We start from the raw sequence: 22,884 nt of genomic DNA, 5'->3' as shown, positions 1-22,884 counted from the left end.
AGTACCTAACAGACATACCTCTTCATCCCAAAGCAATTTACACATCCATACCAATTTTGTTCAGAATTCTTCAGCTCTATTTGGCTTAGGAAGAAACCAAGTTAGGAGAAAAAATTTTGGTTTTTCTTTAATTGAGTTTGGTCTGGAAAGTCCTCTCCTCCAAACTCCATCTCTCCACAAGGAGCCAATACAGCAAAGCTTATCGGGAGACAGTTGGGCCAATCATTCTTCCTTTTAAGTGTCTTTTTTTTTTTTTCCCCTTTACTCACTTTGACCCTCCTTCTCCAGGACTTTAGTTTCTCACATTTGCAGGTACCATAACATAGTACAGTGGGCCCATGTACACCTGTGCACCAGAATCACTGGTCCAGCTGGTTAAAGTTGTAGGCATCAGGGGATCAAAAGGCACAAAGAAACTTTTTAGCATTATGAAAATGTTCCATATCTTAACCGTGGTGATAATTTACACAGTTGTACATAACTACAAAAAACCTCTTCAAAATAAATTTAAATTTAAACGCTGACACCTCAAAAAACTGAAAAAGGCAGTTATTAATTATGCTAGGACAAAAGGCACAAACCACCTCTACTATGGGAAAAGTAGGATAAATGGTCATCTTACTAATAAATCAAAATGAAGACTAAGTATTAACCATTGGTTATAGCAACATGGATATTGTGAAGTAATAGAAAAAAATATCCACATGTCTCTGCCTCCAGTTTCTGGCGCAGAATTCCTAAAACCCTTGGAATCTCCTGGGTGACTGAAGTGTCTTTTTTTCTAATGGGGTGACTCTCGGTGGGCTCCTGGATGGGGGCTGATCACCAGAAAGTCTAAGCCATAATTGGAAGCTTGGAATTTTCAGGCCCATCCCTCATTCTCCAGAGAAGGAAGAGGAGATGGAAATGGAGTTAGTAATCAATCATGCCAACATGATGAAGCCTACACGAAATTCCCAACAGTACAGGATTCAGAAAGTATCTGAGTCGGTGAACACATACATCTACATGCCAGGAGGGTAGCATACCCCAGCTTCACAGTGACAGAAGCTCCTGTATTCTGTATCTCTTCATCTGGCTATTCATCTGTATCCTTTACCATAACCTTTATTATATAATGAACTGGTAAATGTGATGATTTCCCTGAGTTCTGTGAGCCTTTCTAGCAAATTATCAAACTCAAGGAGGGGGTCAGGGAACCCTAATCTATAGCTGGTCGGTCAGAAGTATAGGTGACAACCTGGGACTTGTGACTGGCATCTCAAGTGGGGGCAGTGTTGTGGGAGTGAGCCCTTAACTTTGTGGGATCTGACGTTATCTCCAGGGAATGTCAGAATTGAAGTGAATTATAGGACATCCAACTGTGTTGCAGAAAATTGCTTGATGTGTTGAAAATCCACACATCTGGTGAGAGAAGAATTATGTGTGAGTAAAGGAAAAACACAGGAGGACTGTGTTTTTTCCCATTACAGATATCACTGGCAATCTTGATAAGAGCAGTTTCAGTGTAGTGGTGGGAGCAAAGCCTCACTGGAGTAGGTTTACAAGAGTTGGGAAGAGGAAAATTGGAGAAAGGAAATAGAGATAACATTTTGAAATGTTTTTTGCTACAAAGAATACAGAGGGGTGCCTGGATGGCAGAGTTGGTTAAACATCCGACTCTTGATTTCAGCTCAGGTCATGAACTCATGGTTTGTGAGATAGAGACCCACATCAGGCTCTGTGCTGATAATACAGACCCTGCTTGGAATTCTCTCTCCCTCTTCCTCTGCCACTCCCCCACCTCAAAATAAATAAATAAACATTTTTTTTTTTTTTAAAAGAAGAACCATAGAAGAGTTGGGGCAACAAGTGGCAGAAATGGGTTGAAAGAAAGGCTGGATTTTTTTTTTTTTTCCAAAGATGGGAAAAACGATGGTACATTTTAATGCAGATAGGAATAATCCAGGAGAACAGGCCAGATATCCTACAAACTCATAGTTGTTTGTTTTCTTTTGTTTTCTTAAATAAGGAGCTGAGGACTCAAAGAAACCCAATGAATCCAAATTCAAAATGAAAAGGTCCTCCCCAGAAGAGAAGAAACCCATTACTGGCTTTATCTTTGGCATAGCAGCAGGAGCAGGAAGCCATCACAGATGTAGATAAAAAGAAAACAAATTAGGAGTGCCTGGGTGGCTCAGTCTGTTAAGCGTCCACCTCTTGGTTTCACCTCAGGTCATGATCTCATGGTTCATGAATTCGAGCTCCACATCGGGCTGACAGCATGGAGCCTGCTTGGGATTTCTCTCTCCCTCTCTCTCTCCCCCTCCCCAATTCATGTTGTCTCTCTCAAAAAATAAATAAATAAATAAATAAATAAATAAATAAATAAATAAATAAACTTAAAAAAAAAAAAAAAAGAAAACAAACTTTTAATCATTTTTAAGGGCCAACTCCAGACTGGCATGACCTATGGACGGGCCCCAAATGTACAGAGACTGTACCTGCCCACCAATTCTATTCCATAGGCCTTTACCAAGTATTCACAAGAAAGAACAGAGATAGGACAGGACAGCCAAGAGTCATTCATCTATGAGGCACTGGTACAAGTGGCCTACTAAAGTTGGAGAACAGGACTGGAGAACTGAGAGAAAACCCTCCAAACCATGAGATCATGACCTGAGCCAAAGTCAGACGCTTAACCAACTGAGCCACCCAGGCGCCCCAAGAATACACTTGATTTTTAAAAAAGACACTTCAGAAAAGATAATTATACAAATGGCTAATAATAACATTTAAAAATGCTTACAATCATTAGTCATCAGAGAAATACAAAACAAAACCACAATGAGAGATCACTATAAACACAGAATTGGGTGGTAGTTCTCAATGGAATGGGGAGGTTGGCCATCTTGACCCCCAGGAGACATTTTTAGTTGTTACTGGCATCTAGAATGCTGCTCATCATCCTACACTGCACAGGGCAGCCCCACATAACAAAGAATTATCCTGCCCTAAATGTCAATGGCAGCGAAATTGAGAAACCCTCAATCGATGAAATGAAAGAGACAAATAGCATCAAATGTTGGTGAAGATCTAGAGCAACTGGAACTCTCTAATAGGATAAGAGAGGGTATGCAAAATGACTCACTCATTTTGGTGTTTGACAAGTGCTAATATATGAAGAGCAAACGGCTTCTCATTGCCATATTAAAGGTCAACATGGACTAAAAGGCCTGCATGATCTAGACCCAGTCTACTTTTCTAGCCTCGACTCTCACTGAAATGAGGGAAAAGGATGATTCAGTATGAGGAAAAATTTTTCAATCAAGTCTACTTGACTTTAACGAAAGAAATCTTGAAAATTCTGAGACAAAAGAAATCTTAGTATCATTTAGTCAGCTTACTACCTAAAGAAGGGATAGTAATACATTCTTGACAGTAAAATGGCTACTGTCTCTCACAATAAATGCAAACAGTTTTGGCAAAATCTCAGATCTATTTGACAAAAACTATAGGAACAACTAATGCTACATAAGTAATGATGCTCTATCCCTTTTGTAAACTAAGTTAACTGGAGACCATTATAGAGTTACTGACATTGGCTTAAGAAACTTCACAATATAGGTTGAAAAAAATTAAAATAACAGTTAAGAAAGATACTATATACTTACAAATACAACTCATTTCACAAAAGAATGGAGTTGTGTGAAAAACAGTGTATAAATGGGCACTATTCAATAAAAACACAATACAAACTATAAATGCAAGCCACATATGCAATATCAAAGCAAAAATCAGATTAAATTAATTTTATATTTTATTATACTATATGCAAATGTATGCATACATTATGTACAAAATATGCAAAATAGCCAATATACCCAAATTTTTATCACCTCAATATGTAATCAACATAAAGTTTAGATTATTTTATATTCTTTTTTTTTTTTTAACGTTTATTTATTTTTGAGACAGAGACAAAGCATGAACGGGGGAGGGTCAGTGAGAGGGAGACACAGAATCTGAAACAGTCTCCAGGCTCTGAGCTGTCAGCACAGAGCCCGACCCGGGGCTCGAACTCACAGACCGCGAGATCATGACCTGAGTTGAAGTCGGCCGCTTAACTGACTGAGCCTATATTCTCTTTTTGTACTAAGTCTTCAAAATCCGCTGTGTATTATACATTTATAGTAAATTTCATTTTGGACTAGCCACATTTCAAATGCTCAATAGACACATGTAGCTAGTGGCTACTGGATGCTAACATTGCTTATTCTAAGCACTTTACATGGACTATTTCATTTAATCCTCTCTGAGGCACATACAGGGGGAAAGTAACTTGTCCCAAGTTCCCACAGTTAGTGGTAGAATCAGGATTCCAAATCAACCTGCATGACTCAGATTTCTTGCTCCAAACCATGTTTTCCCATTTCAAATAAAAAAAAAATTTTTTTTTACTGACACTTTCAACTGATCAAATTAATACCTTACTTCTCCTGCTTTGATATCATATATTCATTTTAGGGAAACCTAAATTTCCCATCACTTAAGAAAAAACTGTTTCCCCCCACCCCCATGATTTAAATCTGCAAGCAAAGACTTACCAGTAATATGAGTTTTTGATACTTTTGTTTTAGGTCTGACATTCTTGCAGATGGGTCTGCCCCCAGAATGCTGTACCAATCCTTCTTTGGTATCTGCTCAAATGCCATCATCCACTGAACAAGAAGTGGGCCTTCTCGGATAGGCTTAATAAAAATATTGATGACGATTCATTAGTTTGCAGGATCGAAGAAATACGCAAGTACGTTTCTAAGTTCTTTAATATTTAGTTGAGTAAATCATGATTACAATACAATCCTCATGAAGCATATATTTTCATTTTCATTCAAAACGCCCCAAGAATCTCACGTGTAAGTATACAGACAAGGATGGAACATGTGTTACAGGTTTCATGATATACACTTATATCTTAAATCAATGAATATATAATAGCATTAAGAAAAAAGAATCCGAAAATGAACCCGAGCGGTGATGACCTCTAAGAAGGTATTTGTGCTAGTCTTATGGTAAAGGCGGCACACAAGAAGGCCTCAGTAAACACACTAGAGAAATTTAATAAATGCTGACAAATTTAAAAAATGTTGAAAGCAAAACAAAACAGCAAAGAATTAAAATGAATTTGGGAGCATTCCCTCTTAGCGTTTCCATTTCTTAGTGTTCACATTTCTTCCACATTACCTCAATAGAGTAATATGGGAAAGGGCCGGTCAGCATGGGCGGCAGGTAGACAGCAAGAGTCCCTCGGTTTCTGGCGCTCACAAAGAACTGAAAGTGCTCACAGGAGGACACCCCAGCCCTCTAGACTACAGAACAGACCTCGCCGGGAGCCCCAGAAATCAGGCAACCTCTTCCCACAGCCGGTAACTGTGGGGGTGGGGAGCTCCTCAAAATTGAGACTTGGGAATCCACTGTACTCACTGCGGCTGTACCACCCAGCCTTAGGCGGATACCCTCCGCTGCCTTTACTCAGTATCAAACTTACCAAACTTCTTACAGTACTTCGTACCCACTCCTCGCCTGCAGCCTGCCAAAACCCGGAACCGGCTTCTCCTTCCGCCGGAAGTCATTGCTCTGACGTGACTACGTTTCTAGTCGAGCTCTTATGGCCGAGACACCAAGCAAGAGGCGCTCCGCCCTCCTGGACGCGGTCGCTATGGTAACCAGTCTCTGCTTCCAAGGAGTTTACCAGCAGTAAGTGTCGTGTTGTGAAAAGAGGTGTCTTTCTCTTCTTTCTAACTCCCTTTTGTCCCAGGTCTGCGACTGTAGCGTTTCTCCTCTCCCCCAAGAGTACTTCACACCCGGGCTTCCTCCGCCTTCCCCAAAGCTCCCTCCGCTTACCCTGCCCAGCGCTGCTCCCAATCCTTTTGTGGTTGGTGATGGTTCTTCGGCGGGTGGCGGGGGGAGGGGGGGAGGAATGGTGGAGTAGGGGGATGTGAAAGATGAGATCTAATTCCTTCCTTGTCGCTACACTTGCCTTAGAATGTTCTTATTCTAAAAAAAAAAAAAAACGAAAAAAAAAAAAGAATGTTCTTATTCTAAAATTAAGAGAAAACCTATGACGATTGAAGTTTTTCTTTTCAGTTTGAATAGTTTTTTTCTGGAAAAGATTTTTTTTTTTTTAATTTGAGAGAGCGTGCGACGGAGATGGGGGAGAAAGACAGAGAGAGAGAGAGAGAGAGAGAGAGAGAATCTCAAGCAGACTCCATGGTCAGTCCCAGCCAGTGGAGGGGTCGGGGTGGGGGAATGGATCCCAGGACCCTAAGCCAAAATCAAGAGTCCAACGCTCAACTAACTCAGCCACCCAGGCCCCCACCCTGGAAAAGATTTTCAACCCAATTATTTCTTGTACATCTTAGCAACTGGTAACTTTTAAAAATCCGTTCACATTTACTATCTCGCTTCACTTTCACTTCAACCCAGTGAGGCTAATAAGGCAGGTGTTAAAATCCCATTTTGTAGATGAGGAAACAAACCAAGCATCAAGGCCAAATAGCTAATTGTATAGCAGCAGAACAGGACACTCAGGAAGTCAGCATATTACCAGGGAAGCCAGGCTATCTTTCAAGATTACAGAAAAAGCAGAATGAACCACTCCACTTTGAGGCAGTTGTTGGGCACTCCAAAAGGCTACTGTTAGGTTTTTTTGGTTAGTTTTCCCTTCTTCATTCTGCTTTGCCTTCTGTTCTTCCCATTTAGTATCTCTATACTGCTCACCTTACACTGACCTCTCTTCTTGCATTGTACCCAGAGGTGAAACTGCATCTTGTGTTTTGTCAACATGATTTAAATTTCACTTGGAGATGTTAAGTTGGTTCTGTTGTTGTTACTGCTTAAATTTGCTTTTCTTCTTCTTTTTTGTCTTTCTTCTACCAAATCTCAGTTGAAGAAGCAATCAAGATAAACCTAAGTACATTAAGTAAAATATTTTAATATGGCCAAATTATTTAATGATGGTATAAAGAATAATTGAATGACACAAGAAAGTGAGAAAATCCAGAGTGAAAAGTATAGACTGGGTTCTCCATAGGATTTTGTCATGTTTAAAATTAGAGACAGAACATTATGCCAAGTTAGAGGATTTGATTTTAGTCCTGGTTCCAACATACCTTCTGTGTGGTTCTAAGGAAATTCCTTATATGAATGAACTGTGTTGTTCTGAATACCTTTCTTGACACACCGTTGAAATTTTAGCCCCCAAACACCCCCCTTTCCACTGCTTAGTGCTTCCTCATATAGATAGTTATGCTTAGATCCTCCAATTTTTACAGCAAGAGCACGCAACTTTGATTTATGATCCCCTAGGGTATTGTGTTGTCTCTTTTATTCCCTTTTTTTAAGCCAAATTCTGAAAAGTCTGATCACAGTACCTCCATTTTCTCAAGTTACTCTTTTATATTTGTGTGTGTGTGTGTGTGTGTGTGTGTGTGTGCTCTGTGTGTGTATGTATGTATGTAGGTAGGTAGGTTTTAGATAGTAAGAAATATGCATTTTTCTCCTAGCAATTCCCAAGTCTTCTGTCATTTCATCTCGACATACTCTAGCTCACATCACTAAAGCATACTTTAGTTTGCAACTTTTTCTTTCATCTCCATAAAGTCATTCCACTGAAATGATCAATAACTCATTGATGGCATCCAATATCTAGTCTCTATTTACATTTCCTTAGTTGTCTCAGAAATGACTTTTTATGGTTAGTTTGCTTGAATCATGATCCAAACAAAATCTATACATTGTTTTCAACGTTCTGTCTCTTAAGTATCTTAGCTATAGCAGTCCCACTTCATTGCTATCTAGGTATTTTTTTCCTTTTCCTGCCATTGGCTTATTGGAAGCCAGATCAGTTGTCTTACAGTCTGAATTTATTATTACAGAATAAGCTTTTAAAACACTTTTTGCATGAATCCCTGCTCATTTTTCTTTATTTTTATTTTTCTAGAGCATTATTGCCCAATAGAAATACGATGTAAGCCACAGATGCAAGCCACATATATAATTTTAAATTTCTCAGTAGCCACATTAGGAAAATAAAACGAGGTGAAATGATTTTTAATAATATATTTTATTTAACCTAATATATTTGGAGTATGATCATTTCAAAATGTAATCAATGTATTATTAATGGTATTTTACATTGCTTTTTCATGCTAAGTTTTCAAAAGCTGCTGTGTATCTTACCTGTATTGCTTATTCTCAGTTTGGACTTGCCACATCTCGGGTGCTAAATAGCTACATATAACTAGTGACTGCTGTTTTGAACAAGCCAGGTCTAGAGAATAAAGTCTTGGGGTGCCTGACTGGCTCAATCAATAGAGCATGTGACTCTTGATCTCAGGGTCGTTGAGTTTAAGCCCCACGTTGGGTGTAAAGCTTACTTTAAAAAATAAGTAAATAAATAAAATGGAATATAAAGTCCTAACTCCTTAACCTGGTATTTACTTACCACCCCAATATGATCCATAGTTTTCTAGCCTCATCACCTATTAACCTCCTACATGAAATGTTGAACAATGGGATCTTTTCTTGGTACTTCATCCATAATTTCGTTCAGGTGGTTCTCCTTGCTTATACCATCTTTCCTCTTTGTTTCCACCCATCAATTTTATCCCTCCTTTAAGACCCATCTCTTCCATCAAGCCTTTTATGATGGTCCAATCCTTAGAAATTAGTTCCTCCTCTCAACTTTCATAGCAAGTCCTGTGTGTACTCCTCATTTGCACTCATCCTATCTCACAGGGTACTATTATACATTTTGGATGTGTGTTCTGATTCCCTAATTCCATAAGGTCTGTAGGGCAGGGACACCTCTTAAAGAAACTAAGCATCAACTATCTTGCCACTTGTCTGAAGTCGATGTGTATTTATAATAGTTTTGTTTCTCACTATCTTATTTTAAGAAGGTAATTTATCCAATTTTTTTAAATAGGCTCCACACCCAACATGGGACTCTAACTCATGACCCTGAGATCTAGAGCCACATGTTCTACCAACTAAGCCAGCCAGGCATCCCAGTAACTTATCCATTTTATGTAAAACTAACATAGCAGAAATATAAACTGTGTTAGCACAATGGTTAAGAGCATGAAGTCTGGTGTTAGACTGCATAGGTTTGAACCCAGGCTCTGTCTCTTACTGGTTATGTGAACATTTTAAGTTAATTAATCTCTATGCCTTGGTTTCTTTCTCTGTAAAATAGGATTAATAATAGTATCTCCCTCTATGTCTGTTGTGAGGATTCAGTGAGAAAATAGTGCCTAAGAGTAGTAAGTACACAGGAAAGGTTAGATTTTGTTGTTATTATTATTAATAGTGAAATATTTGTTGCTCAGTTTTGGATATTAGAACATTAAGAATTCATAGCTGTATTTTAGGAATTTTCAAACAGAGCAAATGAAAGCTGCAAACTATTGAGTTGGAAAAATGATGCCAAACCAAAATGTTTGTTGAACTATAGTTTGTAGATCAATTAAAAGCAAAAAGGGCAAAAGAGGACAAAAACCTCTTAATTCCTGTGTCATCAGCATCTAACACAAGCGACGTAGGCATATGTTAAATATTTAACTTCAAGATGATTGATCAAGTACTATATCTAGAATTAAATGTAGATATAGATGTAGATGTAAGTATAGTTATATAGATATAGCAAGGCTTTAAGACCCTTGGTTGTAGTGGTGGTAAAAAACCACATTCTTATTCAATTCATCACTTTAATACTTATCTGCCCGTTAACTAATGTCTACCACACATTAATAAATTCTCACTTTGAGATCCTGTTAGTAAATTGTGCTTCTTATTGATGAATAATATTTGCACTATATACAGTGTATTTCTGCTATTTTTATCCTAGGATTATATTTACTTGGCTCTTTCTACTGGTTTCATCACCAACTCTTCTTTAATTTTCTTGGTCTTATTTATCTCTGAGTTTTTAGGATTTTAATATCAGTGAACTAAGCTGCATTTATTTTTAAGTACCACAAACTATTATGGTTATGTTCTGAAATTAGATGATTATCCCTACAACTTAAAATCTATTGGGAAGATAGAAAACCATCAAGAACTAGCTGGTGATGAGATAAACATACACATATACACATACACGTAGTACATATAGAGCCTTCATTCACTTATTCATTCAATCAACAAACCACTTAGCGAGTATCTACTATGTGTCCCACACTTTGTTACAAGAGACACAAGACAGTTGGCTGTAGCCCTTATAAAAGCTTAGAGTTTATCTGGGTAAACAGACAATTAAAGAAGCAACTGAAATAACTGAAGAAGTATTATGCCAGAGGAAATACGGGTGCTGTGACAGTTACTAACTTATAGTTAATGTGAATAGAATAAGGCAGATTATTGAATGATTGAAATGAATGATTGAAATCCTTGACTCAAAATGAGGCTAATCCAGGAAGATGCATGGAAGTAGTAAGTTTCAAATATTTAAGTATTAAGTTTAGATGGAGGGAGAGATGAATGGTTAGAATTATAGAAACTTTTTTTCTTTTTTTGGCATGTTATCATAATGCTTTAGACAGTATTGAGAATCAGCCCTATTGAACAATTGTACCTCATCTTTCAGAAATGGTTTTTCATTTTTGCATTTTTTCCCATCACTGGTTGTCTTCACTTGATTTATTCTCTCTTTTGTCTTTTCAGCAGTAATCATCAGTGAACATTCATTGAGGTGGAGCAAGGCAATCCACTAAGCTGGAGAGACAAAGAGGTAAATACTTTTGCTGACACCACACCTGTTGCTGTGTTTTTCTTGTTTGTTTAACTTCATTTGTGTCAGTGTTCTTTCACCCTTGTTCGAGCCCTTTTAGAGGTCTTTATCTTACCTGGAATTTTTGTTCATGTCTTGCTACCTCTTCACATCTGATGTTTTAATCTTTCCATGAACCTATTAAAGATATCGTCTGTAATCCATCTTCTGTTTCTCTTTAATAATCATAATAAATACCAACTTATTCCCCTCATTCACTTCTTTATGCCTTTCTCTTTGTTCTTAGGACCACTCTGACTTATCTGTGAACTTTCCAATTACCTTGAAATTTGAAACCTTGTGATGATCTCTTCCAACCATGTGGTAGTGTGCATTTATATCCTTTTTAAAATTCATTCTTCCTTCCCCAGTTTAGTTTTCTAAAACTGATTTTTTAAAGTTTATTTTATTTTTGTCATGTAATTGACTCACAGAAGAAAGGTTAATCTGAGTGATCAAAGGGTGTTAATTTGTGGGTTAAAATGTGTTAAACAGTTGATATGAAGTCTGTTTAAGTCAATTAGAGAGTATAATGAAGATGTTTCCAGAGTGTTATGGAACCTTTTGAAGTTAGCTTGGAATTAACTCCTATATTCAACCATGGCACCTGGCTGAACATGCCATTGCATTGAGGTTTTTAAATCTGTATATATTCCAATAGATATGAATAGATCTACATATTTTCAAAAAGTTTGACTTTATTACAAATATTCTTATGTTTTGTTGTAGGAAATATATTCATGATTTCATTCATCATTAGCATAATGAAAAACATGATTACTTTCATATTTTTTTCAAAAATAAAATGTAACTGGACTGTATAGCCAACAAAACATTACTAGGTTGTTTTATATACCTCTTTGTTTTTAAAACTAGGTTAGTGTCATTATTAGAGATTTTTTGATACTAAGCATCTCATATATAAAGGCAGCATTGATAAAGACATACAAAATTTGGTGTGGTCTTTTAATGATTTGTTTCCCCTCCCAAATTATTTGATGGAATGTTATGAAACATTTCAGTATTGGTTAATATCTTTTAGATTTCAAATTAATTAATGTTATGCAGAGTTTAATAATGCTCTGGTTGGGGCACCTGGCTGACTCAGTCTGGAGAGCACATGACTTTTGATCTTAGGGTTGTGAGTTCAAGCCCCACACACTGGGTTTAGAGATTACTTAAACATATGATTTTAAAAAAAGAATAATGTTATGGTTCATTTTAATAGTAGAATACAAATTTTGTATAATGATAGTATTAAGATGAATGACACATTGCAAATTCAACAGTTCAAAATCTGTAGAGGTATGAGGGTAAAATTCAAATTTTAAAATATATTCTTTACTTAGCATCAAGGTTAATATAGTACATTTTTTTATGTGTGTCAGTTTACTGGTAATAAACACATTTAGCATTTCAGCTTCTTCTTGCAACCTTTCAGCTTAATTATTTAGAGAATGATGAAAAACAAATCTTATATGCTAAAGGGACTTCTTCTGTAATGATGGATTAGATGCCAAAATAATGAAGCCACATGGCTTAAAAAATATACTGTAGATGTTTTCTGATGAAAATAGATGAATGTTTTCTGATGAATTTCCACAAAATATCATATTTTAAAATATTTTAAGCAATTCATAGTATTACTTGTTAATCTACTGTAGAAGCACCATGAGTATAGTCTTTTGTAGTTCATTAGCAATTTCTTTAATGAGTTTTTTTGTGTGATAGATAAAGTAACAGACAAATGACAGATTGTTTGCCTTTAATGATTTCCCTGTTTCAAGCCCATTACAAAGCAATTAGAAATCTGACAGCATTTTCACTCTGCATTACTGATCATCTAAAGTGATGAGGAATGAGAGGTGATGAATATTAATTGTATATTTTCATATGATTATCATAAATTATTACCTTGTCTGATGTGCTGCAGGTGAAGCAGGAGCATTAGGGAAAGACAGTCAGATATATTAATTTGAAAGACTGTGATTTTTGTCTTTGTTAGTAGTATAAATCCTGATCTGCAGTGTTAATCTCTATGAATATTAACTTAATTTTTGTTTTTATTTATATTTGGGGTAACTCAAATCACTTTTCTTATTTTTGTATAAGAAAAGGAAAAATTATTTCATAGTACAATGTACATGCATTACTTAAATTAAGCATTTATAACATCTAATTTGAAAATGAGATAGTAGGGGTGCCTGACTGGCTCAGTCACTGGAGAATGTGACTCTTAATCTTGGGGTTGTGAGTTTGAGCTCCATTCCAGGAGATTACTTAAAAATACAGTCTTTAAAAAAATGAGATAGTGAATTTTGTTGATATACATATATACAATATTCAGATATATCAATATATATATTCTAAATATATTCAAGATATACTTAGATATAGACCTTACGTTAGTCTTAGTTTAAAGTCAGATACTACTGTGAAAGAAGTAAGATAAGAAAATATAACCAGATGTAAAAGAAGATTTTTCTAGATCCTCTGTAACAAGTCCTTCAGTCCCAGTCCATGGTATATGCTGTTTCCCTAGTGTCTGGGTTCACCGAGATGAGGCTAAACCTGTCATCAGGACTTAAGTACTATTGTTACTTGGTTCCCAGCGTTGGACTTTTAGAGCAAAGATTGGTCCAGAAACTAGATAATAATCTTTAATACAGGGAGAATTGGCAAGCTTACAGCATTTGAAATGATTAGAAATACATTTGGGTTCATTTGACCCAAGTGAATTAATTTATATATATATAAGAATTTACCCCAGGTCTGGCCCAAACCTAAGATAAGAACTCCAGAATTTCTCTAAATAAATAAATAAATAAATAAATAAATAAATAAATAAATAAATAAATAAAAATTAAAAAGGATGGGAACGCCTGGTGTCTCAGTCCATTAAGTATCTGACTCTTGATCTCGGCTCAGGGGCTTGATCTCAGCGTTGTGAGTTCAAGCCTCTCATTGGGCTCCTTCCTGGGCATGAAGCCTACTTAAAAAAAAAAAAAAAAAAAAAAAAAAAGAACTCCAGAATTTCTTGGCTTAGTTCCAGAGATCCTTTTATTCCAGTTCACTGCCTTCATGTGTCCTGACCTACAGGACTATTTTCTTTATTTTTTCTTCAGTTATTAAAATAAATAAATTATTGATTGTAGTCTTGGCTTGGTAAATATAAATATTCCCCCTGCTCTTAGTATTTTTAGTTATAAAGTCAGTTTTATTTGGCAAAACTTTCTCATAATGTAGAAACATTCTAGAATGTTGTAAGATAAGAATAGAAGAGAAGAATTTGACTGCTTTTTCTTGGGAGAGTGGAAGGGAGAAAGATTGGGGTTTCCCCCAGTTTCCTTCTTGCTTATCCTGCACAGATAATGTCCAAAGGACACTCTCCTCTCTAGCTTGAGAGAATCTCTGATGATTGCTTACATGGTATTTAGACTTAGAAAAATAGTTAAGATCAAATAATTCAGGGACCAAAGTTTCTTCTTCCTAAGATATGTTTAAATAGTAACAAAATTTGGGAAAACAGGGCTGTTAATTACATAATGAGGAACAGCAATTGTCCTGGTCCAATAGGCAGCTCTGTTCAACATAGCAGTTGGCTCTTGTCTGATTCTGTAATACAGACCAAATTTTTTACTTCCTTTTTCAACTGTCTCCTCTTTCCACCATATTTATGTGTCTGACCCTCTGTGTGCTTAGCTTGGTGGTCATATGCCACAGAGACGTCTCTTCTTGAAAAATGTGTTCATTTCTTGACTCCACACCCTTGATCTTCTTTACAGGTCTCCCTTTTCTAACTAAATAACAGCTATTCTTCACTACTTAAGCTTTGAGTGTTTTTATGAGCACTTCTATTTAATTTTGTTTTAAGAGAGAGAGAGAGGGAGAGAGACAGAGCTCGAGCAGGAGAGGGGCAGAGAGAGAGAGAGAGGGAGACACAGAATTTGAAGCAGCCCACAAGCTCTGAGCTGTCAGCACAAAGCCCCATGTGGCCTGAGCAGAAGTTGGATGCTTAACTGACTGAGCCACCCAGGCACCCCGCACTTCTATTTAAATACTATTCCATGGGGCGCCTGGGTGCCTCAGTCAGTTGAGTATGTGACTTTGGCTTAGGTCATGATCTCACAGTTCGTGGGTTTGAGCCCCACATTGTCAGCTGTGCTGACAGCTCTGAGCCTGGAGCCTGTCTTTGGATTCTATGTCTCCCTCTCTCTCTGTCCCTCCCTTGCTCACTCTCTCTCTCTCTCAAAAATAAATAAAATATAAAAAAAAAACTAAATACCATTCCATTACTTATGAGTTTCTCTAGTCTCAGACAATCCTTTTAATTTAATTCACAAAGCACTCCCTCTTTCTTTCTGAAAATTTCTACCTAAAATGGATTTATGTCTTATCCCAGTGCAGCATCACTTAGTTGAAGCAACAAGCCATTTAAGATCCTTAGGGAAAAGAGGAGTCAACAAGTTGGAAGAAAACTAAGGAAATAAACTTTTAAATTTTGAGACATCTCAGAGACCTAATGTGATGGAGCTAAACATAAAGTAGGTCAAGATTCCTGACTAGTCATCAATAAAAACAGTTCTGAAATAGATCCTCAAGAGAGAGGAAATGTGTCAGTAGCCACTGGTTTTGCAATGAAGCCAGTTTTTACATTCTTTTTTTCTTAACCATTTTTGCTTATTCTGGATTGGAGAATAAATAAAAAGGCTTACAACACTGAAATAGACTGTAATACTCACTTCTTACTTGATAATATGACCTGTCATTCTATCAGAAACAAAGATATTAAGTTTGTTTGGCATATTTGGCTTTTGAGATACTCTGTTGGTTGTTTCCCAGTATTTCATGCCCTTCTAGGTGTTACTAATTGATTGTTTAATTTGTTATTACATGTTCCCTGGTAAAACTAAGCTAATTACCAAAATCATTCTCCCCTTATTTTAAAGAATGATATGTTTCTCTTTTCCAGTCTCCAGGGATATTTTTCCATCACTTTAAGATAGTAGAAGCAGAGGGACATAGTTTAAAAGCTTGGGGCGGGGGAGGGAAGAAGAATGACAAGATGATGGTATTGTTGTTGTTGCTGTACCTTTTGCAGGAATCACATCATCTGTATAACCTATTCTATTCCAATAAATATCTGATTAATATCTTAATTCATTTTTTTTTGACTTCTTAAAGTTTAAATTTACTATCTCCCCTAGGAAAAAAAAGTTGATTTCTCTTCAATAAGAGTAAATAGGATCATGTGTATGCTTGAGAAGGATGCTCCTCTTTGCTAGTTCAGTCAGTCCTTAGCTGTTAGGGTGCATGGCTTCTCCGGCAAGGAGTTAGCACAAGGTGAGCTAGAGAGTACTGCTTTGTCACCTCTTATTTGACTCTCTGCCTAGATGGTGATCTTTTAAAATTTTTGAATTCTCACTCTCGGAGAATGTTACATGATAGTTGTTATTGAAACAAATTGGAAGTCCAAATTAATGTGATTGGATTTGAAGGATTTCTTGCCCAGTAATAGTTGAGCAATATTCCTGTTCTGTTTTGATTGGTTTACCCCCCTACCTTTCAGTAAGATTTCAAACTTAATGGCACAGCTTATAACACTGCCCCTCTCCAGCCCTATAAAATGTATGGTAATTCCTCTTAAGCTGTAAGTATAAAACTCAGAACACTTTTTCGATGTACTTTGTGACTTCTAGGGTACCTGTAAACAGGAAGATTATATTTTAATGAAGGGAGAGGAGAAAGGAAGGAGCTCTTTGAACTGCAATTTAGTACATTGGCATAAATATTTTCAGATTATTGATTCAAGTAGTAGTTCATGGGTTAGTATTAAACTTCTTGAGCTTTTTCTTTGTGATCAACAGAGCTTCCAGCTTTTCATGGTCATGGTCAAGTGCTACATTTAATGCATGTGAATAATAAACTTATGCAAAATAAAAGGGAATTTCATGCTTATGAGAAAAAGAAGTTTGTGCAATTTTATCCTTACCTAAAGAACTAACCATTAATGTAATATAAAATCAAAGGAGTTTTTTTTCCTGTCTTCATTTTGGAAAATTGACATGAAAACCTTACGATTTCCCATATAGTGTTTTGAAACTTTTTTGAGCCTGCTTTATTGCTACATGAGAACCTTTTATTTCTAAAGCATTAGATATTTCTCTCTCTCTAAAAAGGAAGGAAGAGCAAGGGTTGAATAATCTTTTACCTATAAAATATGCATATTTGTGAAAAAAGTGTATACATTTGAAAAATAGAATGTATTTTTATGCACCTATTTATTTGTTACTATGGCAACCACCACACTGCCTAGTATTTATGTTGTCTGAGATTCAGAACACCTTTTCAAAAAAATAAATATGCTAGAACCAGGTACTGTATTTATTTTGAAGCTTAGAAAAATATTTATTCTAATGCATATTTTTGAGGAAAAATAGCAATAAATAATGTAAACTTCAACCTAGTTTAAATGGTCCCTTTTCTGGTGTATGTTTTTATATTCAAAATAATTACATTTTTTTCCTTGTTGCAAAAATCAGAATGAAAATAGAAATAAGAATTTTTAAAACTTATGAATCAATCTTAAAAGGTGGCCTCTTGATTTTTCTTATTTTTATGACAATATTTTGATCCATAACAAATTTCTGAAAATATTAAACAAGAACACTTAGATAAAATATTTAATGTTAGCTACCTAAATCAGAAAATATAAATAGTTTGCATTTCTGATTGCAGATGGTTCTTTGATATCTATGAATAAAAGATTTATATTTTGCATGTGAAATGAGAGCCCTTAGTTTTCTTAGTTTATTTAAATTATTTTCTGACATGTGTGATACATAAATATAATTTCTTAATGTTAAACATCAGAATGGAAGTTATGAAGCATAAAATCAGACATGTTTCATGTCACATATTACCTGTTAAGAAAAGCTGCAATACAACATTTAAGTACAACAGAATAGTGAGCATATTGTCTCTGATACTTGTAAACAGGATGGATCTGTAGTTTCACAGTTTATGTTGACAGTATCTTTGTGGGAAATGTAATTATCAAATGAATTATAACATGTCCTAGTATTAAGATTATTAATAGTAATTTTAATTGCTTTTTTCAAGATAATTGGATATGTTCTCATAAGTATATGGGAAAGGGGGTATTGGGCTAATTGGATATTTTGAACTCAGTTATCTGTAAAATATCTAGAAGTTTAACATATATATGCTATATTTTAGGAACTTCTTCTTTTAATTGAATGATTTGTAAGTAGAATTAAAATAATTTATAGCCCACAAAAATCTCTCTGATTATCCCTTAATATTCCTCATTGAGTCTTAATATGATGAAGAATTTAAATAGTGATAATTTTAAAAATTAAATTTTCACTACCAGTTAGAAAATTAGTCTAAAATTGGTCAGGTTAAGAAATAATGGAATGGGTGCTTTTAGATGGGTTTTCATATACTATTTCTGATACCAGTGCACCCATTGGTACATTTCTAAAAACAAATCCAATTTGGAAATGAATATCCACAGCCTTAAAATTGTTCATACACTTTGATCTGAGAATATAACTTCTAAAACTTCTTAAGAAACTTTTCTGTGGTGTGGTCAAAGGTTCATATAAGAACCACAGCTTTATTTATAATAGGAAGCATTTGGAGCAACTAGCTAGCATATTAAAAACATAATAAAGGGACTCCTGGGCAGCTCATTAGGTTAAGAGTCCGACTCTTGATTTCAGCTCAGGTCATGATCTCATGATTTGTGAGGTTAAAAAATGTTAAAAAAAATAATACAAATATGTTCTCAACAAATATTTAATAACATAAGAATATTCTCATTCAGTGAACACAACTGTATAGAAACTATATATATAATATGGTCACACTTTTGTTTAAAGAAAAGGCTTTATTTGTAAAATCATAAATGAAAGTCTGTAAGCAAATACGCAAAAATTATAATGGTGGCTAACTCCAAGAGTAGGAGATTATAAGAGACTTTATTTTGGGGGCGCCTAGGTGGCTCAGTTGGATAAGCATCTGACTTTTGTTCAGGTCATGATCTCATGGTTTGTCAGTTCAAGCTCCATGTCGGGCTCTGTGCTGACAGCTCAGAGTCTGGATCCTGCTTCAGATTCTGTGTCTCCCTCTCTCTCTGCCCCTCTCCCGCTCTCACTCTGTCTCTCTTTCTCAAAAATAAATAAACATAAAAAAGATTTTTAAGTAAATGAAAAATAAGAGCCTTTTTTTGTACTTTTCTTTCTAATATCAGTATGGACATTTTGATAATAAGTACAATTATCATCATTCAAGTTGTTTTTAATAGGGCAAGTTAATTAAAATTCTGTTTATATTCATTCATGAAAATTCAACTAGTGGAGAAACAATGTTGTTTTGTTCAACATTGAATTCATTGTCGATTATTTTTTTAATTTTTAAATTTTATTTAAATCCAAGTTAGTTAACATAGTGTAATAATGAATTCAGGAGTACCACTTAGTGATTCATCACTTACATAGAACACCCAGTGCTCATCCCAACATGTGCCTCCTTAATGCCCATCACCCATTTAGCCCATACCCATACCCCAAACCCCTCCAGCAACCCTCAGTTTGTTCTCTGTATTTAAGAGTCTCTTATGGTTTGCCTCCCTCTCTGTTTTTATCTTATTTTTCCTTCCCTTCCCCTATGTTCATCTGTTGAGTTTCTCAAATTCCACATATAAGTGAAATCATATGATACTTGTCTTTCTTTGACTTTTTTCACTTAACATTAATACCATCTAGTTCCATCCATGTTGTTGCAAATGGCAAAATTCATTCTTTTTGATTGCTGAATAATATTCCATTGTATATGTATATACTGCATCTTGTTTATCCATTCGTTATCTGTTTTTTTAAATGTTTATTTATTTATTTTGAGAGACAGTGAGTGAGTGGGGAGGGCAGGAAGAGAGGGAGAGAATCCCAAGCAGGCTCCATGCTGCCAGCACAGAGCCTGACGTGGGGGTCAAACTCATGAACCATGAGATCATTACCTGAGCAGAAATCAAGAATCAGAAGCTTAACCTACTGAGCCACCCCATGCCCTGTCCCCGCCCCCCCCCCCCTCACCCATTCGTTGGCTATTTTAAAGTCTGGGAAGAGTTGGTACTTAAATATTTGATGGATTGAATGGAGTAATGATGGGATCAGGAATTAACAAAGTGGTTTTAGGGAAAACACATTTGGAAGACCACAAAGATAGATGCCTTCCTTTATGTTTAAGTAAACTTGTTTATCATAACAATGGGTGACAGGATAATGAAATGATAAGAATGTGCAAGAACTGCTCTGCTAACCATTGTTGTGGTAGCATAGAATAAGGCAAAAAGTTGGATGGCTGGGTTTATCCTAGTATGTTTAGTTTATATAGTTATATGATTATTGCTATTAGAACAAAACATTATAACAGGAAAAATAACTTATTTGAGAGTCTGGAGCTCAAGTCCTTAACCTTCCCCATTTTGTTTTTCCAATTGAACTATTACTTTTATAACACAAATTTTGATAACATAGGTTTCCACTGGAATACAACTATTAAATTCAAAAATTAGAAAAATAGACTATTCTACAGTAAGCTGTATTACTGTTGCTGAATAGCAGTCTAGGTGATTAATATACACTTTATATGTGTATACAACACAAAAGTAAAATTTCATGAAGAAATCAAGTGTTTTCCTTCACTGAATTGAATGGTTGGTCTCTAGACAAACTCTGTGAGAGATGAGCCTTTACAAAATGAAATATCTGAAAGGATAGCCTTCCACATGTCTTCTAATAAGGTCATTATCTTGGACAATATTTTAATATACCTGAGGGTGGAACCACGGGGTATAATAGCTTTTACTGTGGTGTGGAGACAATTGTTCAACACTGGGGGGAGTTAATGGCAATTAAATCAGTGAGGGAAATCAGGTGACAAGAAATATGGTATTCCATTGCTGGAATGCTACAGTAGTCCTCAATGAACAGATATACATTCTGACTAGATGAAATATGGGCAAGAGTTATACCTAATTTCCAAATGTGCATTGCTTGAGACTGGTCTTTGGAGGTTAACTCTGACTTTTATCCCGTTAAATATGTACAAGCTATCTGTGCTGGAAACTATAGAACAATGACCTGAAGTCTTTTTTAAAATTAAAGCTTTTTAAGATTCATAGCAGTATTGAAGGAAAAGTACAAGATTTCCCATAAAACCCCTACCTTCACACACACAATCACTCCCATTATCAATATGCCCCACCAGAATAGTATATTTGTTACAACTGATAAACCTACATTGACATCATAATCACCTAGAGTCCATAGTTTCCATATTGCTCACTCTTGGTGTTGTGCATTCTGTGGGTTTGTAGAAATGTATCCATCATTATGGTATTTTCACTACCATAATAATCATCTGTGCTCTCCCTGTTCATTCCTACCTCCCCAAACTCCTAACAACCACTGATATTTTTAATGTCTCCACAGTTTTGCCTTTTCCAGAATGTCATGTAGTTAGAATCATACAGTACATAGCCTTTTCAGATTGACTTCTTTCACTTAATAGTATGCATTCAAGGTCCCTCCATGTCTTTTCATGCTGTAATAGTTTATTTCTTTTTAGTACTGAATAACATTTCATGGTTTGTTTATTTACCCATTGAATTCAGAACATCTTGGTTGCTTTCAAGTTTTAGCAATTATGAGTAAAGCTGCTATAAACATTCATGTGCAAATTTTTGTGTAGACATACATTTTCAAATCCTTTGATAAATGCCAAGAAGCATGATTGCTGAATCATGTGATAAAAGTATCATGTGATAAAAGTAAGAAACCACCAAACCGTTTTCCAAAGTGACTGTACTATTTTGCATTCTCACCAGCAATGCCAATTGTCAGCATTTGGCATTGTCACTGTTGTGGATTTTGGTCATTCTAATAGATGTGTTAGAGTTACCTATGTTAGTGTAGTTTGCATGCCCCCGATGACATATGATGTGGAGCATCTTTTCATATGCTTATTTTCCATTTGTACATCTTATTTGATCTGGTGTCAAAGTCTTTGCCCCCCCCCCTCCCCGCCGCTTTCTTAAAGTTTATTTATTCATTTTGAGAGAGACAGAGAGCAAACAGGAGAGGGGGAGAGAGAGAGAGAGAGAGAGAGAGAGAGAGAGAGAGAGAGAGAGAGAGAGAATCCAAAGCAAGTTCCACACTGTCAGTGCAGAGCCTGATGCAGGGCTCGAATTCATGAAATATGAGATCATGATCTGAGCCAAAGCTTAATTGACTGAGCCACCCAGGTGCCCAAATCTTTTGCCCTTTTTTAATCAGGTTGTTTGCTTTCTTATTGCTGAGTTTTAAGAGTTCTTTGTATATTTTGGGTAACAGTCCTTTATCAGATGTACCTTTTGCAAATATTTTCTCCTAGTTTGTGGTTTGTCTTCTCATTCTCTTGATACTGTCTTTCACATAGCAGAAGCTATTAATTATTTTAAGATTATATTTTTAAGTAATCTCTACACCCAATATGAGGCTCAAACTCACAACCCCAAGATCAGGAGTCACATTCTCTACTGACTGAGACAGCCGGGCACACTAGAAGTTTTAAATTTTAATACAGCAGTCTAGCCTATGATTTCTTTCATGGAGCATCCCTTTGGTGTTATAGCTGAAAAGTCACTGACATACCCAAAGTCATGTATGTTTTCTCCTACTTCAATTTCTAGGAGTTTTATGGGTTTGTGTTGTACATTTAGTTCTTTGATTAATTTTGAGCTAATTTTTATGAAGGATATGAAGTCTGTGTTTAGATTCATTTTTTTTTTTTTGCATGTGCAAACCTAGTTGCTATGGCACTATTTGTTGAAAAGATTATCTTTATGCCATTGTATTGACTTTGCTCCTTTGTCAAACTTAAGTTGGCTATATTTATGTGGGTTTGTTTCTGGGCTTTTTTAGTTTTTCTTATATAGATCTTATACATATTTTATTAGATTTATACTTCAATATTTCATTTTTGAGTGCTAATGTTAGTGGTAATGT

The 22,884-nt window shown here is 35.7% G+C and overlaps 2 protein-coding genes across 4 annotated transcripts in view; one reads left to right on the top strand and one right to left on the bottom strand.

The window, feature by feature from the left end:
• Positions 1-5,620, bottom strand: part of DNAJC24 (DnaJ heat shock protein family (Hsp40) member C24) — a 54,733-nt gene extending 49,113 nt beyond the window's left edge. For 2 of the 3 annotated variants that reach the window (XM_043580860.1, XM_043580862.1), the window contains exons 1-2: positions 5,224-5,521; positions 4,587-4,730 (exon numbers count right to left, since the gene is read on the bottom strand). In XM_043580860.1, the coding sequence (XP_043436795.1) occupies positions 4,587-4,730; positions 5,224-5,259 (180 nt within the window). In that variant the 5' untranslated portion in view covers positions 5,260-5,521. The other variant, XM_043580861.1, reaches the window with a different exon arrangement.
• An 8-nt stretch (positions 5,621-5,628) lies between these two features.
• The window catches only part of DCDC1 (doublecortin domain containing 1), a 309,876-nt gene continuing 292,620 nt past the window's right edge, over positions 5,629-22,884 (top strand). Inside the window, exons 1-3 of the mRNA XM_043582274.1 lie at positions 5,629-5,736; positions 10,705-10,771; positions 11,058-11,131. Of these exons, the coding sequence (XP_043438209.1) occupies positions 11,114-11,131 (18 nt within the window). The 5' untranslated portion in view covers positions 5,629-5,736; positions 10,705-10,771; positions 11,058-11,113. The remainder of the gene's footprint in view (positions 5,737-10,704; positions 10,772-11,057; positions 11,132-22,884) is intronic.

Source organism: Prionailurus bengalensis, chromosome D1 (genome assembly GCF_016509475.1).
Source record: "Prionailurus bengalensis isolate Pbe53 chromosome D1, Fcat_Pben_1.1_paternal_pri, whole genome shotgun sequence".
In the NCBI taxonomy this organism is placed as follows: Eukaryota; Metazoa; Chordata; class Mammalia; order Carnivora; family Felidae; genus Prionailurus; species Prionailurus bengalensis.
This window is presented reverse-complemented; position numbering and strand designations above follow the sequence as displayed.